Source organism: Geotrypetes seraphini, chromosome 4, assembly GCF_902459505.1.
Source record: "Geotrypetes seraphini chromosome 4, aGeoSer1.1, whole genome shotgun sequence".
Taxonomy (NCBI): domain Eukaryota; kingdom Metazoa; phylum Chordata; class Amphibia; order Gymnophiona; family Dermophiidae; genus Geotrypetes; species Geotrypetes seraphini.
Window position 1 is genome coordinate 65,802,387 of NC_047087.1, and position 27,774 is coordinate 65,830,160.

The 27,774-nt window shown below is 40.1% G+C and overlaps 2 protein-coding genes across 7 annotated transcripts in view; one reads left to right on the top strand and one right to left on the bottom strand.

Moving 5' to 3' along the window:
• Window positions 1–719, bottom strand: part of USP16 (ubiquitin specific peptidase 16) — a 118,288-nt gene extending 117,569 nt beyond the window's left edge. The window contains exon 1 of one of the 3 annotated variants that reach the window (XM_033940640.1): window positions 508–719. The gene's annotated coding sequence lies outside the window, so the exon portion shown is untranslated. Of the gene's footprint in view, window positions 1–213; window positions 355–507 lie in introns of those variants that run through there. The other 2 variants (XM_033940642.1, XM_033940638.1) reach the window with 2 other exon arrangements.
• On the top strand, window positions 3–27,593 carry RWDD2B (RWD domain containing 2B). Of its 4 annotated transcripts, none has more exons than XM_033940644.1 (5): window positions 3–244; window positions 11,693–11,912; window positions 14,293–14,360; window positions 18,736–19,101; window positions 27,030–27,593. In XM_033940644.1, exons 1-5 carry the CDS (start codon window positions 189–191, stop codon window positions 27,274–27,276), a joined length of 957 nt encoding a protein of 318 aa, XP_033796535.1. In that variant the 5' UTR covers window positions 3–188; the 3' UTR covers window positions 27,277–27,593. The 4 variants fall into 4 exon arrangements, with proteins under 4 accessions (XP_033796535.1, XP_033796536.1, XP_033796537.1 ...); XM_033940645.1 differs by lacking the exon at window positions 3–244 and adding an exon at window positions 440–578; XM_033940646.1 differs by lacking the exon at window positions 3–244 and adding an exon at window positions 672–1,095.
• Window positions 27,594–27,774: the final 181 nt, after the last annotated feature.

Genomic DNA, 27,774 nt, shown 5'->3' on the forward strand with positions numbered 1-27,774 from the left:
CTGCCGGCCTGAGCTACAGCCTATCCCACTACCAGCAAGGTTTGCCACTTTCCAATCAACAGGCTATACTAAAATAACTCCAGCCCTCTCTGTCACCACTTGCAGCGCAAAAGGCCAATTACAAGTGCACCCGATACGTCTCAGACGACGTGAGGTTCTAAAGGCTATGACGAAGACTTTTGTCTGTAATGCAGCTTAGCTCCGAACGTTTACCTGTATACTGCTTTATTGACTACGAATCACTGTAAGCGTTCCAGGGTTAAGCCCCGTGTCAGTAGCAGGACGTGCTACATACTCAGTAAAACTCTATGGTACAATAAAGAGGAAATAGCTGTGCTGCTGGGATAGTGGAGGAAGTTGAGAACACGTGATTCAAGAACCTGCAGGGATTTAACTGTTTCTTATAAGGGCCTGATTTTATTACTGGAAATGTTTTATTTGGGGATTTCAGCGTGGTCTCTGAAATAAATATATATATATTTTTTAAAATAAGAGTAAAACTGTTACCTTAATAGTATTCCATTAGTTCCTTTTAAAAACAGCGTTACCGTTCTTTGATGCTTTGTAACGTGAAAGAGGTAATTAAAAGTTTATATAATACGATCTGTCATGAATGTGGGCTCCACTCTATTTTCTTGGCCTTGCATGTATAACTCTTTTGTTGCTATTGGGCTACCCCACCCTTAGGTTTTCTTTTCCTTGCTTTTATCTGTCTACCTTGAGCTATATGGTCTCTCTTGGCAAGCTCCATTAGCTTTTGTTTACTGTTTCGCTGATTGCTTGGACTTTTGACCTCTTAATGTGCAAGATTCCTGATGACTCTTAGCCTTTTTACAGCACCTGTTATGCTTTATGACTTAATTATATTAGGATTTTTGTGCTTAAGTTGTGTTCAAGTATTAAGTTTGAACCTTAGCGCTGACTTATTTAATAGAGTTGAATTCAAACGCAGAGTAACGAAATATGTGAACATTTCTTGCTGCTTGGTCTCCTTATTTGGTGCAGATATTTCCATATGGTTATAATTGCTAACCAATTGCACAATAGTTGAAAAAAAAATATTAGCGTGCTCGTTTGCAGAATCACTGCGACCAGGTAAGTGACTCGAAATTTTGTGCAGCTGTTAAATGCATGCTTCATGAAATTGATGTAACGTTGTAGTCCTCGTTTTGGGGGAAAGTTGTGCACTTGGACTGTTATTATTTGCTTGCCCTTTTTTAATGATTGCAAATGACAGATAAGCCCCACATTTATGTTTCTGGGAGGGTTAGAACCCCCTCAGAAAAGGTCTCCCTGTCTACGACAGGTGCCCACGTAAAAGTAACCTGTCGTATTCTGAAGTATTGAGACTTCTGTCATTTTAAAGTTAGATCAGAAAAAGGAAAATTTAAGAGCAGCATGCCCAAGTATAGCTTTAGAAATGGCTTGGTACACCCTCTGGATCTGTGGATGAAGGATTAGGGCCTGTTTTACAAAGCCGCGCTAGCGGCCCCGAAGCCCATAGAGATTTAAAGGGTTTCGGGGCTGTTGCCGCGCAGCAGCCTCTAGCGCGGCTTTGTAAAACAGGCCCTAAGTTATTTGACTAGAGAATTAGGGGGCCCTTTTATTAAAGCTTAGTGTGCGGTAACAGACATTATGGGCCACGTGGCACTGCTGTATTTATAGCATGCACTAATTCTGTTAGCACATGTTAAACTTTAGTAAAAGGACTCATAGGCTTGTTGGTAGATAAAATTGTATTTATGAGTACTTTCTTAATGGGAAGAAAAAATTGGCCTGCATTTCACAGAAGAACTGAGATATGTGAAAGAAAATGGTATAAGACTTATGGTATGCAAAAAAGAGAGAAATATAGATTCCCTGGTTTTTTTTTTTTTTTTTTAGCATTATGAAGTTTCATGTGCAAAATAAGAAATTACTTTCCTCAGTAGATGATCCCCACATGACATAATTTAGCTAGTTTGATTAAAGAGCTCAAATTACATTAGCCCCCTTGCTTTTTTCTATAGCTTGCTCATCCCTAGTGATGGTCTATTTTCAGAATTTTTGAAAGAAACACTTATAGTTCCTATTTTGAAACAAGGCCATAAGAGAAAGGATGGTGTTCAGACCTGTGGCACATTAGTAATTGGTAGAGAGGGCTGTAATATGCAATTTGTGGGTTCTTTGGAGGACAGTTATCATTTTGGCAGACCAGAAGTTGGTTTCCAAAATAACTCTGGTACAAAGAAAGTTGGTGGTGTTCTCTTCAGTAGATGACCTGCATAGGAGTTTAGATGCAGGGTATGACTGTGCTGAATCTGTCAGCAATGTTTGATAGGCTTGTTCTGTAGTCTTGCTGCATGACTAGTAAAATCCTTGAGTAGTTTCATCTTTATTAATAGGATGATCTTAACGGGTACAATGGAGCTATGCAATATCCTCTTCTGGGTCATCAGTGTTGTGTTACCACTTATAGAACCTGAAATACCTCAGCACCTACTGGAATTATTCAAATTAATTATGGCTATACATGCATTAATAAATAGCAGAATGATCTACTGTAATTCCCTTTGTCTACAAATGTAATTCCCTTTGTCTACCAATGATGCAGCTTCAGCTTCCACAATACAACAGCCTGTTTAATTAATGTCTAATACAAAACTCTTTCAAAACAGTAAAACGGTTTTAGAGGATTTGCACTGGCTTCGCATTATAAACAGATTAAATCATTAAAAAGGTAAAGTCTATCTTGGGGGGAGGGGGGGGAGTGGCAAGATGGCGTTGGTGTGAGAACCGCTAGTGAGAAGCTATGGTAGAACTGATGATTGCTGGTACCTTCCATTAGAGATACAGTGGTGCCTCACACAACGAACTTAATTGGTTCCAGGAGCAAGTTTGTTATGCGAAAAGTTCGTTATGTGAAACGCGTTTTCCCATAACAATACATGTTAAAAAAAATAATTCGTTCTGTAGCATAAAATATGCTAAGATGACATAAAAAAAGATAAATTTGTTATTATTTTTATTTAGATACATCTAAAAACATAATTGTTTTTTAAAACAACACACATTTTTTAAATTTAAAGACAGACTAAGTAGAGTCTAATTTTACAGTGAGAGAGGGCAGAGTCTCAGCGGCAAAAACTGGGACTTAACTGTTCATTTTTTTTTTTTTTTCTAGCATCGGGGAAGCGGCGAGAGTAGCTCCGCCCCCCCCAACGCATCAGCAGTAGGCGCCGGGCCCCTGCGAGCCGACGGTCCGCCACTGCACAGGCGGAGAGAGGGCAGTTAAGCGCAGTGCCTGCGCGGAAGGATGCAGCTCGGGCGACTTCGTTGTGTGAAACGAAGTTCGTTGTAGGAAGCAAGACATGAAGTTCGTTTTTCGCAGCGTTCGCTGTGCGAGGCGTTCGTTATGCGAGGCACCACTGTATTTTACCTTCTTTTAGCTCTTTCGCCATGCCACATTCAAAAATGAAGGGGGTGATAAGGGCTGTACCTTCGCTGGCCCTATCTTCAATGCCCACCCAGCAAACCGTCAACTGCTTCTTTGCGGTTTTGCCTTCGGTTGCCCAACATACCGGAGGAAGTGACCTGACTTTGGGGGAAGGTATCGGATAAATTTTTTCCCTATCGGGACTCGAAATATCTCTATCCTCTCCGACTCTATCCAATCCTGCATGTCCAACCTCTGCTGGGGCTCAGCTGCAGGAGGACTATGATCTCAGAAGGGAATCTACAGGGCTTCCTAGCGAGGGCGCTGAGCCAGTAATGGCAGGGCAGCTGAAGATTTCAACAGCAACAGAGAGAGAGGGAATTGATCCCGCTCCCATGGAGGCATCCTTGGGAGACATTTGGGCACTCCTTCAACGCTTGGAGACGTCAATCGGTAAAACAACTGAGGAGGTAATAAATATTAATTCCAAGTTTGATAATCTTACTAAAACTGTTGACTCAGTAAAAATGGATTTCTCAAGACAAACCAAATGAATACAGGACGATACACAGCAGTTGCAAATGTTAAAAAATGCAATCGTTAAAGACAATTCCTTTATACATAGAAAATTTGAACAAATTGAAAATTATAATAGGAGATTAAACCTTCGCATCTTGAATTTTCCATTTTCCCCTGGAACTCCACCCATAGACTTCCTAAAAAGATACTTAATTGAAAATTTAAAAATTTCCTCGAACAATATTTCTCCAGTAAACAAGATTTACTATCTTTCGAATAAAAAAAAACACCTCAAAAAGAGATGGAGAAACAGAATGGAGGAGAGAATCAGATTGACTTTGGGAATGTTACTGTTTTTTTGGAACAAACTTTGAATGTAGAGACTGAAAGAGCTACTCTTCTAATTTCTTTTGGTTTTGAGCAAGACTTAAATATGATTCCAAGACTATACTTTAAGAATTCTCTAAAATTATTTGGAGAACAATGCATTTGGATGTACCCAGATGTTTCCAAAGTTACTCAAGAGCAAAGAAAAGTAAATGTAAATGTCTGGTGAGGTATTTGGGAATTAAGTACACTTTCTTTTCTCCAGACCACTCGAGGGAGTTTCTGATCATCAAGGACTGATTAAGGAATCGACTATTAGTTAGATGGTAACTGTTTCACACTAAGCCTTTTCCTTTGAATTATTATTACTTTAAGTATCTCCATAAATAAGAGATTACCATAATTGTGGTATAAGAAAGGGATAAACCATATTTCTGTATTTTGACAAGTTTTGTTTGTTTAATCAGTAAAAATGATTTCCTTCCCTGTGTTGCATGGAACAAGATTACTCTTGTGAATTGATGTGAAAATTTAATTTAAAAAAAAGGTGAAGTCTAAGATTTTACGTGAGATGGCTCCTGCCTATCTGTATTTGCAGCTTCTAAAGCAGGGGTGTCAAAGTCCCTCTTCGAGGACCACAATCCAGTCGAATTTTCAGGATTTCCCCAATGAATATGCATGAGATCTATTTGCATATACTGCTTTCATTGTATGCTAATAGATCTCATGCATATTCATTGGGGAAATCCTGAACACCTGACTGGATTCTGAGCAGCGCCAAGGCTCAAACCACATGCTTTCCCTCCCATCCAGACACTATTAAGATGCTCACAGATCATTGGGAGGTCTTGGAAGGGCTCTTTCGTGTCACTAATAATAATAATAATAACAACTTTATTCTTCTATACCGCCACAATCTTGCGACTTCTAGGCGGTTTACAATCAAGAGTGCTGGACATTCAGCGAAATACAATAAGTAGATATTCAGAGGAAATACAGAGATCAGAGACCTCAGGAGGCAATAGTATAGAAATACAATTTGCTGAGTGAAAATGTAATATGTACATTTTAGTAGGTAATGTCCGACAGGACCTGTTGGGGATAAATAGCAACACTTAGTATCCTAGGATAAGCGTTTAATCAAATATATGAATAAACTTGAAACTTGAAACTTAAAGTTATGATAAGATGAAGATAACAGATTATATTTATAACAGTGCTGTAAGTTCAGGTGGAATAGGGAGGGGGGAGGGAGAGGGAGAGTGGGTCAATTGTTTAGGTATTTCTGGAACACGTATGTTTTTAGGCGTTTCCTGAATTCCCCGTATGTAGTGGGCGAAAGCAGTTGGTCTAGGTCTTTGCCCCATAGGACTGCTTGGTGAGAGAGAAGGTGTTCGTGGTGTTTTTTCATTTTGCAGCCTCTAACTGGAGGGGAAATGAGTTTTGGGTGTGTGTTTCTCTTGAGTTTGTTATTAGAAAATGCGAAAAGGTCCGTTATGTACTTGAGGGTCAGGCCGTATAGTACTTTGAAGCAGAGGCAAGCAAATTTAAACCTTACTCGGGCTTCCGTTGGTAGCCAGTACAGCTGCCGATAGTAGGGTGTCACGTGGTCGAATTTCTTCAGCCTGAAAATAAGTCTGACCGCAGCATTTTGCATTATTTGGAGACATCTCATATTCTTTTGTGAGATTGCTAGATAGGCAATGTTGCAGTAGTCAAGCTGACTCAGTATGAGGGATTGCACTAGGATTCTGAATGTTTACGTATGGAAGTATGATTTAATGGTTCTGAGTTTCCAGAGAGTAAGGAAACCTTTTCTGAATAGGGAATCCACTTGTTCCTTCATTGTTAGGCATTAGTCTAGAATAACACCTAGTATTTTCATGGTGGGCTGAATAGGGTAGTTGAGTTTATTGATGCATAGTGGGGTTTTATTGTCAAGCGGGTGAGGGGAGGCAACGAAGAATTTTGTTTTTTCTGGGTTGAACTTGAGCTTGAAATCTGTCATCCATTGTTCCATCTCATTTATGGCATCGGATGCCTTGGGAATGGTTTCCGAGATGGAGCTGGCGAATGGGATAATGATCGTAAAGTCATCTGCGTAGCTGAATAGTTTTATTCCTAGTTGGGTTAATTTCACACCTAATGAGGACATGTAGATATTGAAAAGCAGTGGGGAAAGCGGTGACCCTTGTGGCACTCCGGATGAGTTGCTCCAGGTGTCGGAGTGTTTGTTGTTAAAGCGTACCTGGTAAGAACGGGATGTGAGGAAGCCACAAAACCAGTTTAGTACCTCAGCTCTGATACCAATGGCGTCTAAGCATTGCATCATTTTCTCATGGTCTACCAAGTCGAATGCAGAGCTCATGTCGAATTGCATGATCAGGGCGTTGAGGCCCTTACTAAATAATAGGCGCAGATAGTCTAGGATGGCAACGATTACTGTCTCTGTACTGAATAGGGTTCTAAAGCTGGATTGAGTTTCATGCAGGAGAGAGAATTGATTAAGGTAGTCCATTAGTTGGGTGTTGTTATGCCTATGACCAGGGGGTAATTAACGTAATATGTCTCCAAGTCTGCTTATCTGATCTTCAACATCAAAGGTTTCCACAATATGTATCTGCTATCTTGACCTTTGTGACCTGGGAGTTGCCCAAACAGCATCAAAAGGACAGATGGAAAACCGGTCTCTGTAACACCTCCTTGATAACATCAAAAGGACTGGCCAGGGGGGTAACTGAAACTCAGCATACTACTGACATGTATCCACAAGTCTGCTTATCTGACATTCTGACCTCCTTGACCTGAGTGTTGCCCAAAACAACATCAAAGGGAACCAGATGGAAGCCGTTTCTGCAACACCTCATTCTGATATCCTGACCTGGGTGTTGTCAAAACAAGGAACAAAAGACCAGGACCAGCTGTTTTACTAATCGTAATAGCAGGACCAGCTGTTTATGCTTTTGAACTCAACAGCTTTCACCCTTTTATGCTTTTGAACTCAACAGCTTTCACCCTTTTAAAAGGACGGGATTCTGCTCCTAGGATTAGAATCCAAGACGTCTAAAGGGATAGTCTCCCGGGTCCACTCACCTATCAATTGCAAGGATTCCCAATTGTGAAGGCTGGTCGTTGCAGGTCGTTGCCTGGGATTACGGTGATGTTTTTTATGCTTATATTCATATTTATATATGTATAATAAAGGGTTATTGTTTATGCTTTTATATTGTCTGTGTGCTTTTCTGAGTGTCACTGATCATCCCATTTGACAGAAATAAGTGGCGGAACAGGTGTGTACTAGTCCTTCCATGAGTTTTACAATGAATGGGATAGATGCTATTGGTCTGTAGTTTGTTATTAGCGCTGAGGATTCTTTTCTATTTTTTGGGATGGGGTTATTATTATGTGGCCGTTGTTAGTGAGGAAAGTCCCATTTTTTAGGTTGTGGGTTAGGTAGTGTAATAGTGATATTTTGAATTCTGGTGGTGCCGCTTTCATAATCTCCAGAGGGCACGTATCTAGGATGCAGTGAGATTTAGAGTATTTGTTGTAGAGTTTGGTGTAGGTATTCCATTCTGGATCTAGAAAGGAACTCCAGATCATGTCTGTAGGTATTTCATTGTCATGTGAATTAGCTATTTGGTAGTTGCTGGGGATGATTGTTACATCGTTATTGCTTATACAGTTATTTTTTATGTTTTTAATTTTGGAATCAAAATATAGAGCTAGGTCCTTCGCGGTGGGTAACTTCGTGTTGTGCTCAGGTGTGGTGTAGCGGGTGGTGTCAAATAGGTTTGTGACTATGTTGAATAACTCTTTTGTATTGATTCCTTGTGAACCTTTGCATGATAAGTTAATTTTGGTGGAGTAAAACGCTTTGCGTTTGTCTTTTATCAGTTGTTTGTAGGTTTTTATGTAGGCTCTCCATTTGTTGCGGTCTTGTCAGTTCTCCTGTTTTATTCAAAATCCTTTCTAGTCGCCTAGCTGTTTGTTTCATTTTTAATAGTTCGGTGTCGAACCATTTGTTGTATTTGTTTACGTTGCTTTTGCTTTTATGTATGGGGGCGATTTTATCTAGGATGGAAGTACTGGTTGTATTCCAGTGGTCCCAGAAGTCTATTCCTTCCTCTATTACTGTATGCGGTTTGTATTCTGACCAGTATTCTTCTGGATTAATATAACCTCTTGTTTGATGTTCTTTTTTTATCATCAGACATGTTTTAGATTTTCGGTGTGACCAGATCAGCTTAAAATAATAGGTGAAGTGGTCGGACCAGATGTTTTCCTTGTTCTTTTTTTAAGGGTATGGTGGTGTCTTTTTTTTTATATGAGATTACATTAATATGATTTGTAGTGTCTTCTTGCAGGTTGGTGATGTAGGGGAAGGATAGAATAGGGTGGTGGATGGATTGTAATTGAGGGTAGAGAGAGTGAACGTCTTTGATGTTACCGCTTATTAGGTAGATCAGTAGGATTAGTAGGAGATTCATGATTGGGAGGTAGATTGAGTATTCCTGAAGTCCTGAGGTAGGGGAAGGTTTTGTTTCCCTAGAATTTTTTTTTTTTGTGACCTGGGAGAGGAAGGTGCTCAAGGAGACCTGGCTGGCTGATCCAGGTGGGATTAGTTCTTAGGAGGTCCAGGTAATAGCAACTAATAATTGGGCATGTTTCTAATAGATATTCCTGCGACTGATTAATGTGTCACTTGCAGTTGACTCTTGTGGTTGATCAGATGCTACTAATACATTCGACTAACATATGCAACTAACTTGTTGTACATGCATCTAACAATTATATATGCGTTTAATAGTTACTTTGTGCCTAATAGTTATTTATGCGACTAATAGTTGCATATGTTAACATGTGATTAACAGTTGTACATGCAATTAACAGTCTCTGATAGTTAAGAATGTGGCTAACAGTTATTCATGTGGTTAACAGATGGAGGGTATGTATATCTAACAATTATACTTGGTTGCTAGGCGGATCTTTAGGAGGGCCTATAGGGAGTCCTAGTTCAAGCGACTAATAATTGCGCGTGTATATAGCAACTATTCATGCAGCTTAAAAGTTAGGCTTGCCTCTGACAGTTAATTATGTCTCTAATGGTTGTTTATGCTACTAGTGTTTAATTAGGAACCTAACAGTTATAAATGTATGGAAGAACTAGCAATTATAATTTGGCCTTAAAGAGGGAAACTTAGCTGACAGTCTGTAGTAGATGAGGACGCTTCTCCAGGACGCTTCACAAAGGCGTGTGCTAAGGCGCACGTGCCTTTGCCGTGCATCTTAGCCGCGCGCCGTTGACACGGCGGTCTATTCAGCAACCCGGCTGAAGGGGCAGCGCGGTGCTCGCGTGGCTCTCTAGGGCTGGTTCATGAAGAAATGGCTGGTCCTGTGCAGTCCCGTTGGGAGGGGGGAGGGGTGGAGAGCGCTCCCACGCCGGCAAGCCTCCCTGCCTGCTCCTGGGTCCAGCGATGTGGCCAAAGTAAGATTCAAACGAAAAACAAGAAATAAACAGAAACTAACAGAAAAACAGGTGCTGATAGACTTCCTGAGCCTTCCAACTGGCTCAGTGTAGTCTCGTCGGGTCACTAAGGCTATGACAAAACTTTATCCTGTGGATGTTGGATTTCATCAGCTGTTCAGTCCTCTAAGATGGATTCCCTGGTGGAACAGGTTATAAAACATACCTCACTCCTCAGTGAAGAGGGAATGATATTGAACTGCAGGTTGGACTTTGTCCTTAAGAGACAATTTGAAGTTGCAGCCTTGGGTTTGAAGGCGGCAGCATACATCACACGTCGTGCTTCGGGAATGGATGCCGACATGGATCCCTAGTTCCTTATGTTGGGAGTAGATTATTTGGCAGATGCTCTGTACAATCTATTCAGGGTCATGAGCAAGGTTTCTTTGTATGCTATTTCTGCCTGTAGAATACTCTGGATCAGACAATGGGCGGGGAGAGTTATCCTCGAAAGCTACACTGAGCAAATTGCCATTTAAGTCAGTTGCTCTTTGGTAAGGGTTGGATGATCTTATGACCAGTGTGCAGGATCAAAAGCCAAATTCTTTACCTATTTCTACTATTTATTATTTCTATAGCGCTGAAAGTGCTGTACATTCTAAAACACAATAGACAGTCCCTGTTCAGAAGAGCTTACAATTTAATTTAGACAGGACATTTCAGGGTTGAGGAGATTGTAGTGGGTATAGGTATCTGACAGCAGTGAGTGGGAGTTGAGTTGAACGCAGTTTCAAAAAAGTGAGTCTTTAGCTTGGATTTGAACACTGCCAGAGACTGAGCATGACGTATTGATTCAGGCAGTCTGTTCCGGGCATACGGCGCCACAAGAAAGAAGGGACGGAGTCTGGAGTTGGCAGTGGAAGAGAAGGGTACAGATAAGATGAGTGGAGATCATGGGGAGCATAGGGGGAGATAAGCGAGGAGAGATATCAGGGGGCTTCAGAGAGAATGCACTTGTAAGTCAGCAAGAGGAGTTTAAACTGTATTCAGAAATGGACGGGGAGCCAATGAAGCGACTTGAGGAGAGGGGTAATGTGAGAATAGCGGCTCTCACAGAATATGAGTCGTGCAGCAGCATTTTGAACGGATTGAAGAGGCGAGAGACGGGCGCGGGAAATGCCTGAGAGAAGTACGTTGCAGTAGTGATGAGAGTGTGTACAAGGGTTTTGGTTGTGTGTTCCGAGAGAAGAGGATGGATTTTGGTAATATTATAGAGGAGGAAGCGACTGGATTTGGCAATCTGTTGGATCTGATCAGAGAAGGAGAACGAGGAGTCAAATATCACCCCAAGATTGCGAGCCAACAAGACAGGGAGGAGGATAGCGTTATCCACAGAAATAGAGAACGGCGAGAGGGGGAGGCGGGTTTAGGTGGAAAGATAAGGAGTTCAGTTTTAGCCATATTCAGTTTGAGATGGTGGCGAGACATCCAAGCAGCAATGTTGGACAGGCAGTCTGAAATTCAGGCCTGAACTCCCACAGAGATATCCAATGTGGAGAGGTAGATCTGGGAGTTGTTCAGGTGGGCTTTAGTATTCATGATGCTCATAATAGCATTGTTGCAACTAGCACAAAAGGTTATGCTGGACTATCAAAAATTATCACTCTTGACCAATTCTCAAATTTTACAAGCAGCTAAAAATGAAACTTTATTCATCATTGTGCACAATTCTGCCAGCATCCAACCAGACAAGTGGGTCTAGCTCAGTGACTATTGCAGTTAGAAATCTAAAATCTTAGGAAAATTCTCTTAGTACCCTGACTATTCTATGAGCAAATTTTGAACAAAATCTGAAACATAATGGTGGGGACCATTAGACCACTTGGCATGGAATAACCCATATACTACTGTTCACCATCAGTTTCTATATAAACGTTTAATGTCACTTTTTTTCTCCTGTTTAGAAAACAGCCAGCTATGATTGGGCTAGAAGAGGCAGAGGCCCAGCTTTCAGAATTAGAGTTGCTTTCTAGCATGTTCCCTGCTGAAGCAGAATTTGTTGTGACAGATCACCTGGCTTTAGCAGAACTGAGGGATTGTGTTGAAAAGCAGACTTCATTTGTGCTATCTTCAAAAATTCATTTCATAATTACTATAAAATTGGAAATTCCTAATGTAGGAGAGGTAATGTATTCTTCTTTTTCTATGATTATAAATATTATGTTACTGAATTTTCCAGGAGCTATTAAAGACAGGGTTTGACAAATTCCAGGTGCCAGGTCACCATGGCAATTAGCAGTTTCCATCTGGTACTTGGGATATTTGTGTCCTGGTTAGCAGGTGCCAATGGAGCAAGAATGTCATTCTTTCTGTTAAGTTGGAGGGCATTTTTCAAAAGGTAAAAGGTCAGAATAACATGAAGAATGAAGAATCCTCAAATCCCACTACATTATATAATTTTTGCTGTAAAGCAGGATTTCCGAAAGCTTTACTGTATAGTGGGACATTGTGTGTGTGATACAGAAACTCTTGCAATGGACTAGAGAATGACTCGGGGAAAAAAATTTGTCCCCATCCCTGAAAACCATCTGATCCCATCCATAGAAGCCTCAAATAGTTATGATTTTATACTAAACTTATTTTATTAAAGTATAAAAAGAAACAATATTCTGTACAATTGCCATTTTATAAATCACAATTCTGTATCGCTTGATAGAACGGTATAGTTCCTTACAGATGGGTATTATGGGTATAGTTCCTTACAGATGGGTGGAGACTGAGATCAAACTTGTATATCAGTACAGCTTCCCCTCTACTAATTCAGTCTTCCTAAGTCTCCGGTAGTAGGTGGTAGGCTAATTTCGGCTCCCCTCTTTTTTGTGTTTGGACTCCTGGTTCCCCTTTTTGTGCCGGATAGAGCTTAGCCGGGTCCTATTTGGGGATCCGTTCGACTTCGGGGGTGTTAAACACGGTGGGTCTCGTGCTGGGTCCCTCCCCCACCTTCCTCCGCATTTTTGTAGAGGTGCCCTGGTTGGTTAGCCCTCCAGCTTTGAGAGCCATGGAATCTGTTCTGACTAAGTGGAAAAAAAAAAAATCCTGAGGTGTGCCGGTTTAAAGGGCTCAATTCCCTTTAAAACTGCCATTTCTATTGGGGGTTTTTTTTCTCATCTAACCGGCACTTTTATTACAGCTAGGGCGTTTTTCAGCACAATGAGCACTATTAGGGGGAGGGGGGGGGAAAGAAATGCTCATTGTGCTCCAGATGCGAGGTACTCGCGGCTGGCCTGTGCAAGCATTGTGCAAGCCAGAGCGGTGGGGGAGGTTTGTCAGCAGCGTTTGGATCCTTAAGTGTTCACAAATATTTGGAAGCATCATCTTTCAAGGCTTGCTAGGTGCTTCATGATCCAATCAAGGGTGCAGTGAAAACTGGGAATCCAAATTTTCCCCTGAAAGGTAATGCCAAAAGTATGGAGCCAACAATATTTAATGCTCTCTCCGTGAAGCTTATAGTTACATCTTTAAGCTCCTTGCGGTGCCTCAGGTAATAGACAAGAGATCCTTAAAATCTTCTGTTTTCCAGATGTAGAGCGTCAGTTTTTACATTGGCAGCCACCTTTGCTCAGAAATTATAAAAATATGCTACAATATCCCTTGAAAGTTTTAGCTCTAGTTGGCCCCAGAGTTCAACATGCCTGATCTAGGTCCACAGAGATGTCTTCAAAGCTCTCTCCAGATGTTAGGCTAGCCTTGATGATATTCTTCACTTCAGCAAAACAGTCTCCAAACTTTTCTTTCTTTGAATCCCAGACAATTTAACCTTCCAGGAACTGTTTCTGGCCAATTAAATCAACTCCTATCTGTATACATGTGGAACTTGGGGCTCCTTTTACAAAGGTGCGCTAGCGGCTTTAGTGCACGCACTGGATTAGCGCGCGCTAGCCGAAAATCTACCGCCTGCTCAAAAGGAGGCGGTAGCAGCTAGCGTGCGCTATTCTGCGTGTTAAGGCCCTAGCGCAGCTTTGTAAAAGGTGTTGGCTGCCCACATTACCATATCTAAAATATGGTCAAACATTTGTGAAATTTTCTATCTTATAAATAATGCTTCAACACTGATTCACTAGCATGGAATTTATTGTGGCATAGTGGTTAGAGCTACAGCCTCTACACCCTGAGTTTTCTTTTTCATTTTTGTTTGTGCAAGAGGGGGCTCAAGACACACAAAAGAATAAAGCATAAAAAAGTGGAAGATTATAAATTTGTTGCTGGGACGTCTTCCTTCTGTTTCTTAGGGAATCGATTCTTCTAGTGACATTAGGGCCCTCTTTTACTAAGGTGCGCTAACCGATTAGCGAGCGTTAAACGCTAATGCGTGCATGTTAGTCTATGGATGTGTTAGCGTTTAGCGCTCGCTAATTGGTTAGTGCACCTCAGTAAAAGAGGTGGGTAGGTGTTAGGTGTTCTGTATAAAGCAATAAAATATCAGTTATAAAAATAATCAGAAAGTATGTTTTATAGCATACACATTACAGAATCATTTTAATTAATTAAATTTATTTATTTTTAGGAAATTCTTTCTGTGTCCTGTGCATATCCTTTTAATTACCCTGTTGCTCCACCAGAGATTATTGTCAGGTACTGTATATTTATAGAATAGTTCATGTTTAGATGACAGTAGATCTTAACATGGGCCATATGTTCTAGGCATTTTCTAACAGGGCACTTAACCTGAGCAGCAAGTATATACAGTAAAGCCTTGGTTTTCGAGCATAATTCATTCCAGAAGCATACTTGTAATCCAAAGCACTCGCATATCAAAGCGAATTTCCCCATAAGAAATAATGGAAACTCCACAACCTAAAAACTTTAATAGAAAATACTGTATGTACTCGTATTGCAAGACCTTCCTTGTTTAGAACAGTCACTACACTTCTGTAGTGTCAGAAAGAGAGAGAGAGAGAGAAAACATCGGCTCAGTTGTGATGAGTATATACTGTATGTACTTGTATTGCAAGACCTTGCTTGTATATCAAGTTAAAATTTATTAAAATGTTTTGCGTGTCTTGCAAAACACTTGCAAACCAAGTTACTTGCAATCCAAGGTTTTACTGTATATAAATTTCATCATCCTTTTTATTTTTGTACAAGAAAGTACATGCTTGCTTGTCCCTTTGAAAATTGCCATACAGAAAATATATACACACATTAGCAGGCATAAATTTCCCACTTTATTTTCCCTGCATAGGGGCATTAAGTCCAGACCTGACCTGGGTGGATAAACTTATACAGAGTTTATCATATATGGGTGTTATTGTATATGCCAATTAAAAATTGCCCCATCTTCCCAATTATCTGGAGCTGAATAGGAAAACTGTTCTTAGCATATGTGGGCTATGATGTTGGTGTGCAAACCTCTGAAGATGCCAAGAAGATGTTTTTTGTCCCCTGAAGAAGACAATTCAGTTTGTCAAAACTGGGATCCTAGTTAGGACTTTTCTAATCAATAAACAGTACCATTAGTTGATGTGGACATTTCTCTTACCTCTTGTTCTATTTATCACATATCGAGGCAAGACTTCTTCCCTTCTTTGCTTGGATCAATTAAGAGCAAGAAACTAAAAATACTTGCCCATGTTTCAGGCCTTCCAGAGCCTCATTTGCATACCCACCAAAATAATGATTTAGTTTCTATAATTTAATAGGGTGATACCAGCATAACCAGATACAGTTTGACTGTAATAACTTGTTTTTCCTCTATCAACTTCTAATGTGTTAACAAACTGTAAAGGTAGGTGAGTGCTGGCAAAAACAATTGGTGTATGTCTACAATACATCAAAACACCTGTTATCATTGTTGTTGTTAGGTGCTATCGATACATGCTCAAGTCCTAGCGACTTGATGAATTACGGATCTAAAAAGAAATCTGCTTTGTGCTAGTCCGGAAAGGTCCTCCAGTGTCATCCCCAGTGGTTGTTTTCAATATGTCCAGCCATCTGATTGCAGGTCACCCTCTTCGCCTGGTTCCTTCAATCTTAGAAACATAAAAACATGATGGCAGATAAAGGCCAAATGGCCCATCCATTCTGCCCATATGCAGTAACCATTATCTCTTCCTCTCTCTAAGAGATCCCATATGCCTATCCCAGGCTTTCTTGAATTCAGACAGTCTGTCTCTACTACCTCTTCCGGGAGACTGTTTCACGCATCTACCACCCTTTCTGTAATAAAGTATTTCCTTAGATTACTCCTAAGCCTATCACCTCTTAACTTCATGCTATGCCCTATTAATTTCTTCCTATACCCTTTCAAATGAAAGAGACTCAACTCATGCGCATTTATATCAGGTAGGAATTTAAACGTGTCTATCATATCTCCCCTCTCCCGCCTTTCCTTCAAAGTATACAGATTGAGATCTCTTAAGTCTGCCCCCATACGCCTTTATGACGAAGACCATGCACCATTTTAGTAGCCTTCTTCTGGACCAACTCCATCCATTTTATATCTTTTTGAAGGTGCGACCTCCAGAATTGTACACAATATTCTAGATGAGGTCTCACCAAAGTCTTATTCAGGGGCATCAATACCTCCTTTTTCCTACTGGCCATACCTCTCCCTATATACCTAGTATCCTTCTAGCTTTCACTGTCACCTTTTCAACCTGTTTGGCCACCTTAAGATCATCACATACAATCGTACCCAAGTCCCACTCTTCTATCATACACATTAGTTCTTCACCCCTTAACTGTACTATTCCCTCGGGTTTTTGCAGCCCAAATTCATGATTTTGCATTTCTTAGCATGATGTCCTTCTCCAGTGATCTGTCTCTTCTGATGGTGTGAGCAAAATAAAACAGTTGTAACTTAATCATTCAGGCTTCGAGTGACATAGCCAGTTTGATCTCTTCCAGAATTGATTTGTTAGATCTTCTGGTGGTCCATGGCACACCTAAAATCCTTCTCCAGCCCCAAAGCTCAAATGAGTCAATCTTCTTTCTATCTTGTTTCCGTAGTGTCCAGCTTTCGCATCCATAACTGACCTCTGAGAAAATGAGTGCACGGACAAGTCTGATCTTAATTTGGAGAGTTATTTCCTTGCCTTTGAATACTTTGAGAGCTTTCATTGAAGAGCGACCAACTGCTATTCTGCGGATTATTTTCTCCCTACTAGTTGCTTCATTATACAAATCTAATCCTGTAGTTCTCGAACCATGGATCATGAGCTCAGTGGGTTTGAAAGCTAACAGTGGCCATAAGCAACCAGCCTGTGAATATGTTTGTTTTTACAGGCCCTACTTCCTTTAACTCGGACTTCCTGTTAGACCAAAACCACAGAAAGGACTGGGACTATAAGTGAAAACTGTCTCAAAAGTTCTGCCTTCTGTGCAGATGTTTTATTATTCTAGTCAAGACATGCAGAAGGCTGGGACTAGTAAACATGCACAAATTCACAAGCTCTGCACACCCCTCCTGCACAAGTTTGTGATGCTCTGGAAATATATACAGAAGGTAGGGGACATCCCCCATCCAACCTCCCTCTTTTCTGTGGTATCCTTAATTCTGTACAAATTTCCTATTAGATCAGAAACCTATGCAGAAAGCCAAATCTTATGAGGGAGCAATGACAAGAGTCTAAGCACTAAGTACTTCTATTGCTTTCCAGCTTTAGGTGAGGGAGGGAAGGTCAGTTTTGATTAGGGTGATGTGATTTTTTTTTTTTTTAAGTTATAATTGGATTGTATTGGATAAAAAAAAAAAAATCAGGAGAGGTGGTTCTAACACATGAGTATCTTTCTCTGTGGAGGAGGGGGAGGGAGACGGAGTAGAACAACTGATACCAGTGGCTGCCATTCAGCTAGTCACATTTCCTATTGATTTTTTATGTGGTCTCTGCAATTTAAAATATCCAATAAAAACTCATAAATAGTTTTATCTGCTCTTAAATTCACTTTTGCTTGTTTGAAGAACTGCCCCCTCTCTCCTTGCGGTGTGGTGCTATAGCATATAGTCACTACCTTTTTATAAACCATGGTGCTCTTGATCAATCTAAATCTAACTGTTAAAGGAAAGATTTATAAAATATAGAGTTTTACCTCATGCAAAATTGTCATTTCTTTAATAAGATATTAACTATTTTTTCTACAGCCCTCCAAGTGCCCTATTTTTTTCTGCGGCCCTCACAGTTAAAGATTAACATCTTTCCTTTCTGAAAACAGACACATTTCAGTCACTAAATTGAAAATAAAATCATTTTCCCTACCTTTGTTGTCTGGTGACTTCATTTTTCTGTGCTTTTAACCATGTTTCCAAGGCCTTCTTGTTCTTTGACTGTTTTTCTCTCTGTCTTCACTTTCTGCCTTGCATCCATCTTTGGCATTAACTTAACATTCAATTTTTACATTTTTCTGCTTCTCAAAATCTATTTTTCTATGTCTTACCTTCCCTCCCTATTTCCATGGTTTGACATCTCTCTCCTTCCTTTCTCGTCCGTCCTCCTTCCTTCCTTTCCTTGGTCTGGCATGTCTCCTGCCCTCCCCCCCCCCCCCAATGCCCTGGCATCTTTGCCTCCCCCTCTATGATCTGGAATCTCCTTTCCTTTCCCTCCCTCAGACGTGGCATCTCTTGTTCATCTCCTCTCCCTTGTCGTCCTTCTCCCTCCTTCCCTCTCTCTCCCCAATTGGGAGCAGCAGCAGCATTTCCCTCCCCCCTTCCCTGTGCAGCAGCAGCAGCAGCATCCCCTCCCCCCCATGCAGCATCATACTGAATAAGGTGTACTGTTTATAGATGTTACTTTTACATATTATGGGTGCTATGCTTGCTGTCACTGCTTATATTCTGGAGATTATGGATTAGTTGACTAGGGCTGAAAGAAGCATCTGTATTTGACCAGTTACCTTAGGTATTTGGTTTTATTTCCATCATTTGAACATCACTAGTTGACATCCTATTAGTTATCTTAGGGACTGAATATAAATGTCGTCAGATGTTAACTGTGTGTTTAATCTTCACTAGATCACCATCGCTGATCCGGACCCAGCAAGCAGAACTAAATTCTGATCTATGCACATATTTAAAGAATACTTGCAGTGGAGATGTTTGTATACTGAGTGCAACAGAATGGATTAAAGATCATGCTGCTCTGTATTTTAGCAAGGAGCACCTGCCTTCCTCACAATCAGACACCAGTACTGTTGCATCTAAAGATGCCATTTTCACTCGCTTGTGGATATATAGTCATCACATCTACAACAAACAGAAAAGGAAGAACATTTTGGATTGGGCCAAAGAGCTTTCTCTGTCTGGTTTTAGCATGCCAGGTAAACCTGGTGTCATCTGTGTAGAAGGCCTACAGCGTACTTGTGAAGAATTTTGGGCAAGGTTGTTTTATATATATATATATATTTTTTTTTATGTTATCAATACTTTCTGCTCAGAAATATCTTCACACTGATTAGTACATTATTATATTGGTATATTTTTATTAAAGAAAATGATGTATGTATGTATAGGAAAGGTAAAATATGAATGGATAAGGTTTTGACCAAAATAATTTTAAAACGGAAAAGTTCACATGTACATGAAAGGCAAAATGCTGTCACACAGTCAAAATGTACCTTGATGCTACAAGCCACTTTGAAGAGGTAGAAAGCATGTTTCTGAATACACAGTTCAGTCCATTTTATACATGTACCTTCACTCTGGAGCAAAGAGTAATATCTAGACCAGGGATTCTCAGCCCAGTCCTCAGGCCATATGTAGAAGATAAATTTGTATATAATTCTGGGTATCCTAAAGACTTTACTAACTAGGTATGCCCAATGGATTGAGTTGAGAACCACTGGTATAATCCAGCAGAACAGAGGTCCATTGTGATCTATGATCTCTGCCCCATGACCTAGTTTTTACTTTCTGCTTCAATGAACTTTTATTTTACACTGAACTGGTACATATTACTACTGTCTGTTTAATTTAAATTTAGTTTATACTATATTATGGGGGTGTTTCAAAAAGTAACAGCAAATTGAATATTTTGAGCTATATAATTCAGTTAGAGATACAAATTATATGTAATTTTTCTACATGATCACCTTCTTTGTCAACACGCTTCTTACACCGTTGTATCATCTTCTTTATTCCGTTGGGGAAAAAACTTTTTGGGTTGTACATTCAGCCAGGAATGCATTGCTTCATTGATCTCATCATCCATCACTTCCAAATCTTCATCCTCTCAAAGCATCCTTCAAGGTTCCAAACGCCTGATACTCAGAGGGCACAAGATCAGGGCTGTATGGAGGATGTTTTTAACATAAAGGTGAAGTATGCCTTTAGACAAAAGTCCTCTGCAATGATTCTGTAGTTTTGGCTTTAACTCGTCCTCTGTATCAGGCACTATTTACTGTTTCAACCTTTTCCTGATAGTGCTCCAAAATTGATCCATTCATATCCCAGAAAAGTGAACAGTAGCTTTCACATGAAGGGTGAGACTTGAACTTCTTCCCTCCCGACTCATGTTTGTATTTTATGAAAGTATACTGTTAAAATGTTAGTTTCTTTATATTATTCTCTATTTTGATTTTTGTACATCGCTTAGTAATTTTAATAAGCGATTCATCAAACATATTAATAAACTTGAATGAAGACTGCCTCTTGCTTTCATGCTCATAGTGATGCACCCATCACTATGTCCCCTGTTAACGATACATGCCAGGAAGCCTTCTTCTTTATCGTTATACCGTGCCAATAAAGGCTGTCAAAGTCTGCACATGAATCATCTTGTGCTCATCAGCATCCTAGGCCCACACTATGCACACAACTTGCGATACTTGAGAACCTCTGTGACAATGGTATGTGCGGATCCAAGCCGGAGATTCAATTCCCTGGCCATAACTTCTAAAGATATGCACTTGTTTTCACAAATAATGTTGTCAACATGACCCACCTTCTCATCAGTGATGTCCTTGCTGGGCTGAATGGAGCATTCCTCATCAGGGATTGATGTCTGCCCATTTTTAAACGCATTTACCTACTCGTACACTCTCCAGTTGCCAATGTGGCATCTCCATACTGTTGCATCATTCTATGAATTTCATGGTTTCACACCCTCCGACCACAAAAATCTAATGATCGCTTGCTTCTTTTCTACTGTGCAAACTGCTAAGGGCGCTGCCATTTTGTATATGGTGTCCTCCAATTAAGCATGCCTTCTATCGGGCAGTGTCAATACTTCCTCTAAGAATGTATCTTCTCTGCGCAGTAGTTTGAAATGCCAGGGTGTTCATTTTAAAAAATACTGTCAATTTGCTGTTACTTTTTGAAATGCTGTTGTAAATCTGTACCCAAAGCAATAGATCACAGCACAATTAAAACCATTAAATTAACAAGTTACAAAAGTCTATATACGATGATCATGCTATACAGTAAGATAAACTAAAAATATAAGACTAGGAAAAATAGAAATAGAGCCCACTTTCATAAATTCAACCACCAGATCAAAATAACATTAGTAAATTTTGTTAAAAATCCAGGGTTTCAACTTCCTATAGAATGTTAAATAATTAAATCTGTACCTTAAGATCTAATGGCAAATCATTTCAGAATTGTGGTACAGCATCTGCAAGGGTTTATTTACATATTATAATTAGTGTGATCTCCTGAACTCATAGAATATTGAGATGATAAATAGGAACAACAAAAATCAGCAGAGCTGACCAAGAGAACAGACCCAACATGGACTGTGTTTCAGCTAAAACGCCAGCATCAGGAGTCAAAAAAAATCTGGAAACATACTGCCAGTAAAATGACTTGCAGAGTTTGGGTAACAAATACCAGTCTTGCTGGTTATTTAATGTCACTGGGCAGTGCTTGTACTTTTTACTGTTACTTTCAAAACAATGACTATCAAGACTGGTATCTGAGTCATTTTACTAGTATGTTTCCAGATTTTTTGGACTCCTGATGAAGGCTGTTTAGCTGAAACACAGTCCATGTTGGATCTGTTCCCTTGTTTTACCACTATATATGTGCTTTAATATTCTACCAGCTTAGACATTTGGTTGTCTCTGCTGCTTCTTGTTATTCCTGATTGGATGTGCAGTTGTTTTTCTCATTTTTTGTGATTACATATTAAGATGATAATCATGAAGAGAACACACAAGGATGGGACATAGAACTTAACCGCATAGAACTTCCATGGTAATGCGGTATACAAGAATAAAGTTATTATTATTATATTGATATTCTTGGGGTGGGAGATAATCTAGAGCACCACCATGTAAAATCCTAAACCTAAACTATAAAAGTCTGTAAACTATGTGGAGTCCTACAGAAAGCCAGTGAAGTGCAGTAAATAGCTAGGTAGCTCTGTTGTATACATCTTACTGCATTTCTAGTGCAATATGTGTGTCATTCTGGTCAGTAGGATATTCTCTGCATGCTCACAAGCTGTGCAAAAGGAATCCATTCCAGGTTTTTAACTCCCCCTCCTTCTCCAGAAGGCTCTGCTGCCCCCTTAAGATTTTTCTTTTGCTTGCAAGCTGGATGGTGTCTTACTGATTTGCTCTGTATATTTCTTTATTATTTTCAGTATTTTCATGGTTTTTGTAGCTCTTGGTGTACAAGAGCTCCCCAGTATGGGGAAAGCTCCGCCTGAATGGCGGACAAAAAAAGTTGTCTTATTAAAGAAATGACAATTTTGCATGAAGTAAAACTCTTTATAGTTTATAAATCTTTCCTTTTGGCTAAGTCTTAACAATAATATTGTAATTTATAGCTAAAGAGACATATGATCAAAAAACTGTTTTATTTTACTTTTGTGATTATGATAAACATACCGAGGGCCTCAAAATAGTATTTGGGAGGGGGGGCATATGTGGTCCCCGGGCCACGAGTTTGAGACCACTGCTCTAGCTAGATCTCCAGCAATTAACCTACCACCTTATCAAGTCTTTATAATTATTATGATACATCTGGAGCTGTAGCCTCAGCCATAATCACTGTTCCTGGCTTGGGTTTCTAAGAGGACCTTCATGATTGGTTTGCACTCAAGTGTTATAGCATGTAACTTAGGGTTGTCCAGAAAAACCACAAATTGAAGTTTTTCCCATGAATTGAATTGTGCTTGATCAGAAAATATTTTAAAAAAATTTTTAAAGCCCATCCTGGGGTCACTCAAGCCATTGATTAGATAGCAGCAAATTTTAAGAAAAAGAGCTTTATTTTTGCTTAAGGGAGCAATTTTCTTGGTATAGATATAACTTTTTTTTTTCAAACTCGGTAATGATATATCAGACATTTTATGTAAAAAAAATCTAGCAGTATTTTATTAAATGACCCTTCAGTTAGAGAATGACATGGGGAAAAAAATTTGTCCCTGCCACTGCCCTGTCCCCGCAACTACTATCCCCACAGTATCAATACAAGCCTCAGTACTGCAATATTTAGCTTATTCCTTCCTTATAAATCAAAGTTCTGGCTGCTAAACTAGAGAAAGATGTTCAGCTGGCAGGGCTTTGTTTATAAATTTTTATAAACACAACTAATATACTACTTTATCCTAAAGCAAAAAAGAAAATAAATAAATAAATAGAAATTTTTTTTTGCTACCTTTGTTATCTGGTTTCTGCTTCCCTCATCTTTTCATTCAATTCCTTCCATCCACTGTCTGTCTTCTCTCTGCATCTTCCATTTGCTCTGTTACTGTGACTCTCCCTTCACCCCCCCCAATTGGTCTGGCATCCATCTTCTTCCCTCTGCTCCCCCATAGTCTGGCATCTGTCTTCTTCCCTTCCAGCATCTTCTCCCCACTCTCTGTTCCACATTCCCTTTAGCGTCTTCTCCCCATTCTCTTTTCCCCATGTCCCTTCAGCATCTTCTCCCCACTCTCTCTTCCCCATTTCCTTTCAGCGTCTGCTCCTTTCCTCCACCGCCCTTCAGCACCCCTCCTTCTTTCCTACCTATCCAAATCTATCTATCTCCCTCCCTCCCCTTTACCTTCGCGGTGCATTTTGAGTAACTTCTTTAAAACCATCAGAGCCTGCAAGCAGTAGCTTGCATGTGTGGGTGGAAGCTTCTCTTCTGATGCAACCGGAAGTTGTGTCAGAGAAGCTTCTGCCCACACATGCACGCTACTGCTTGCAGGCTCTGATGGCTTTGTGAAGAAGTTACTCAAAACGCGCCGTGAAGGTAAGGGGGAGGGAGGTAGAGATAGCTTCAGGGAATGAGGGAGGGGGACGCGCGTGTTCCCTCCCTTAACTGCGGGGACAAGGCCATTCATTGTTCCACAGGGTGGTGGATGGTCTTGTCCCCGTACCCGCAGTGAGCACTTTTCCCCCCTCACGGTTTCCTGCGGCTAGCCACGGGTAACAGCCACTGTGTCATTCTCTATCTTCAGTATCTGCACTTTATTGTAGAAAATAACAAATGTAATATACTTTGCTAATAGCTAAACAAGTATCCTTTGGTGTACTCATCTACCAATGGTGTTCCAAACATTCAATGTCTTCTTGAGATAGTCAGGATAAAGCCTGCAATGCTACTTAACTCCTTGCAACAAAGCCTCATGCTACACTGGATCTATGATGATGCTAGTGGCAAAGTCAGTTATCAATTTAACATCTCGCTCTGCTGTATCATTGACAGCAGAATGGAAGTTTGGATCTTCAGACCACCTGTCCACTGGCTTTGCCATCATTCTCTTCTATAAGTTTGAAATTGTAAATATTTTTAGAAGAGGAAGGAAGGAGTTCTGGCCACAAGATAAAAAATGACATCAGAGCTTATAAGAACATAAGAATTGCCGCTGCTGGTCAGACCAGTGGTCCATCGTGCCATGCAGTCTACTCACACAGCGGCCCTTAGGTCAAAGACCAGTGCCCTAACTGACACTAGCCTTACCTGCATTTGTTCTGGTTCAGCAGAAACTTGTCTAACTTTGTCTTGAATCCCTGGAGGGTGTTTTCCCCTATAACAGCCTCTGGCAGAGTGTTCCAGTTTTCTACAACTCTGGGTTATTTTTCCCATATTCTGTCGCTATATTAAAAAACACTATTTAACAGAGCTCTTACTGTCATGAGCCTACAGCATTACAATGTTCTAAACTTCCTTGTTTCCAAGTTAAAACATTTAAAGTAGAAGTAACTTCTTACTTTTAGCTAAATTCAGTTCTTCCAATAATATATTTTTCACAGTTTCTGTTCCTAAAGACTTTAACTTGATGCTTACAGCTATTAGGAAATCCTGGTGCTAAGAACTTCCTCATACATTATCCAAACCAGACATAAGTGGCGCTTTTTTTTTTTAAAAAATCAATCTTTATTCATTTTCAAATCAAACAAGTGCATAAAAATGTATCATAAAAATAATTTCAATATAGCACTGTAATTATCTAACACAGGGGTGCCCACACTTTTTTGACTCACGAGCTACTTTTAAAATGACCAAGTCAAAATGATCTACCAACAATAAAATTTAAAAAAAACTCAACGCACACTGTACGCATAGAATTGTTAATTATCATTCCCATTCCGGGGTTTTTTCAAAGAGGTCTCTATGCACTGTCACCTCAGTAACAACCATACAAAAATAGACAAATACCCACCCCTCCCTTTTTACTAAACTACAATAGCAGTTTTTAGCGCAGGGAGCTGCGCTGAATGCCCAGCGCTGCTCTCGACGCTCATAGGCTCCCTGCGCTAAAAACTACTATTGCGGTTTAGTAAAAGGGGACCATATTGTAAAATATAGACAGCAGATATAAATTCAGACACATTTTGATCACTAAATTTAAAATAAAATAATTTTTCCTACCTTGTCTGGTGATTTCATGAGTCTCTGGTTGCACTTTCTTCTTCTGACTGTGCATCAAATCTTTCTTTCAGCCTGTATGCCTCCTCTCCTCCACACCTCATTCCCTCCCCCAACTTTTTCTTCCTCTCTCCCTGACCTTTCTTTCTTTCTCTCTTCATGCCCCCTTTCTTTTTTTCTGTTTCTCTTCTTTCCTTCTGTCTCTCTGCCGTCCCCCTTTCTTTCTTTCTGCCTGCCCTTCCCCAAGCCACTGCCACTGCCATCGGGGAACAGGACCCAAACGCCACCAATGGATAACAGGCCCCGAAGCCGCCCCATGCTCTCTCTGCTTCGGGCCGATCAATCTTCCTCTCCCCGACGTCAATTCTGCCGTCGGAGAGGAAGTTCCGCCCAGCCAGGCAGCGATTGGCTGGCCCGAACTTCCTCTCCGACGGCAGAATTGACATCGGGGAGAGGAAGATTGATCGGCCCGATAGATCGCCAAGGCAAAGTGAGTCCTGGGATCGACTCACTTTGCCTTGGCGAGTTACCGGTCGATCGCGATCGACCTATTGGGCACCCCTGATCTAACATATGAACTATAATCATGTAAAATTCCCCCCTCCCCCCTTCATCCCATGCTCAATTAAAATAGAATATGCAATATTATAACATCTCATATTTAATTACATCCCAAATCCACCCTCCCCCCTTGAGTGTGCTAGATAAAACTAAGAAAGAAAAGAAAAGGAACAGAAAGGAACGATGTCTATTCATCACAATATTTTTCCAATGGCCCCCATATCTTTATAAAGTTATTATATGTCCCTTTTTGTACTGCTATTACTCTTTCCATCTTAAAAATATGGCACAACACATTCCACCAGAATGTATAATTAAGATTCTTATGATTTTTCCAATTGTTGGTAATATGTTGAATGGCTACCCCTGTCATAACTAATAAAAGTTTGTTGTTATGTGATGAAATTTGACTCTTTTTTCTCATAGCCATTCCAAATAAAACTGTATCATATGAGAGCGCAAAATGGTTTTCCAATAAAGAATTTACTTGAGTACAAATTGAATCCCAAAATGACTTAATGAAGTGACAATAATAGAGTAGATGGTCTAATGTCCCTGGTTCCAGATTACAATGCCAGCATTTATTAGACTTGGAACTATCCAACTTTTGTAATCTAACAGGCGCTTTTAAAAAAGGTGTACATTGGTGATATTGATAGCTGAAAGCACTACCTCGACTGTAGAGAATGACACGGGGACAAATTTTTCCCCATCCCTGCAAGAATTCAATTTCCCTGGCCTGGCCCCATTCCTGTAAGCTCTGCCTTAACCACACAAATCTCAAATACTTATGATTTGAAAGTGTTTGAGGCTTGTGCAGATGAGGACAGAGCTTGCAAGAATGGGGAAATGGGTTCCTGTGGGGGGGAAGTCCAATTTTTAGTACTATAAAGTCAATAGTAGTGCTACATCTTAAGGACTAATCTCTCTCATTTTATTTTCAGAATCAGACGGCTAACCTGGCAGAGAATTTTAATTCGCCATAGAGAAGACATTCCCCTGATTGGTACATCTGCTGCCATAACCACTGGAATACAAATGCAGAAAAAGTTTCCAACTTTTGAAGAAAAGCTATTTGATGTGCATGGCACAAGAGGAAACCATATGGATCTGGGGCAGCTCTATCATTTTCTGAATGAAAAAGGATGTGCTGAAGTCTTTCAGATGTATTTTGGTATTACAGGGCAGTAAGACTGCAAGAGATTTGGCATACAATAACCTCCTAAATGAACAACAAAAGTGCATAAATTTCCACTTTTAGTCTAATAAAGTGCTTCATTTCATGAAACAGGCATTGAACAGGACTAGAGTACTAGGAAGCTATATATGTTCTTCAATGTTTGAAAATAGAAAAAAAAGTAGCTATCAATGGAAAGCATGGACCTTTAGTACAACAACCTAAGGCTAATGTCATATTTAATTTGTTGTCATTGATAAACTGCACATCTGCTGCTGGAGTTCATCTATGGTGCTAAATTAAGTCCAAAATAAATGCTTTTTTATTTCCTTTTACTGCATTTTTATGATCTGATGGAAACTGTCTAGGCCAGAGTGGAGTGATACTATCTCTAACTTGACTTAAATAATCTTTCACTAATAATATGGTAACAATGCTCAATGGACAGACCTTGCATCACCAGAATCCTTGTCTAGTAAGCCCCCAGTTCCAGACATTCAACTAACACAGGT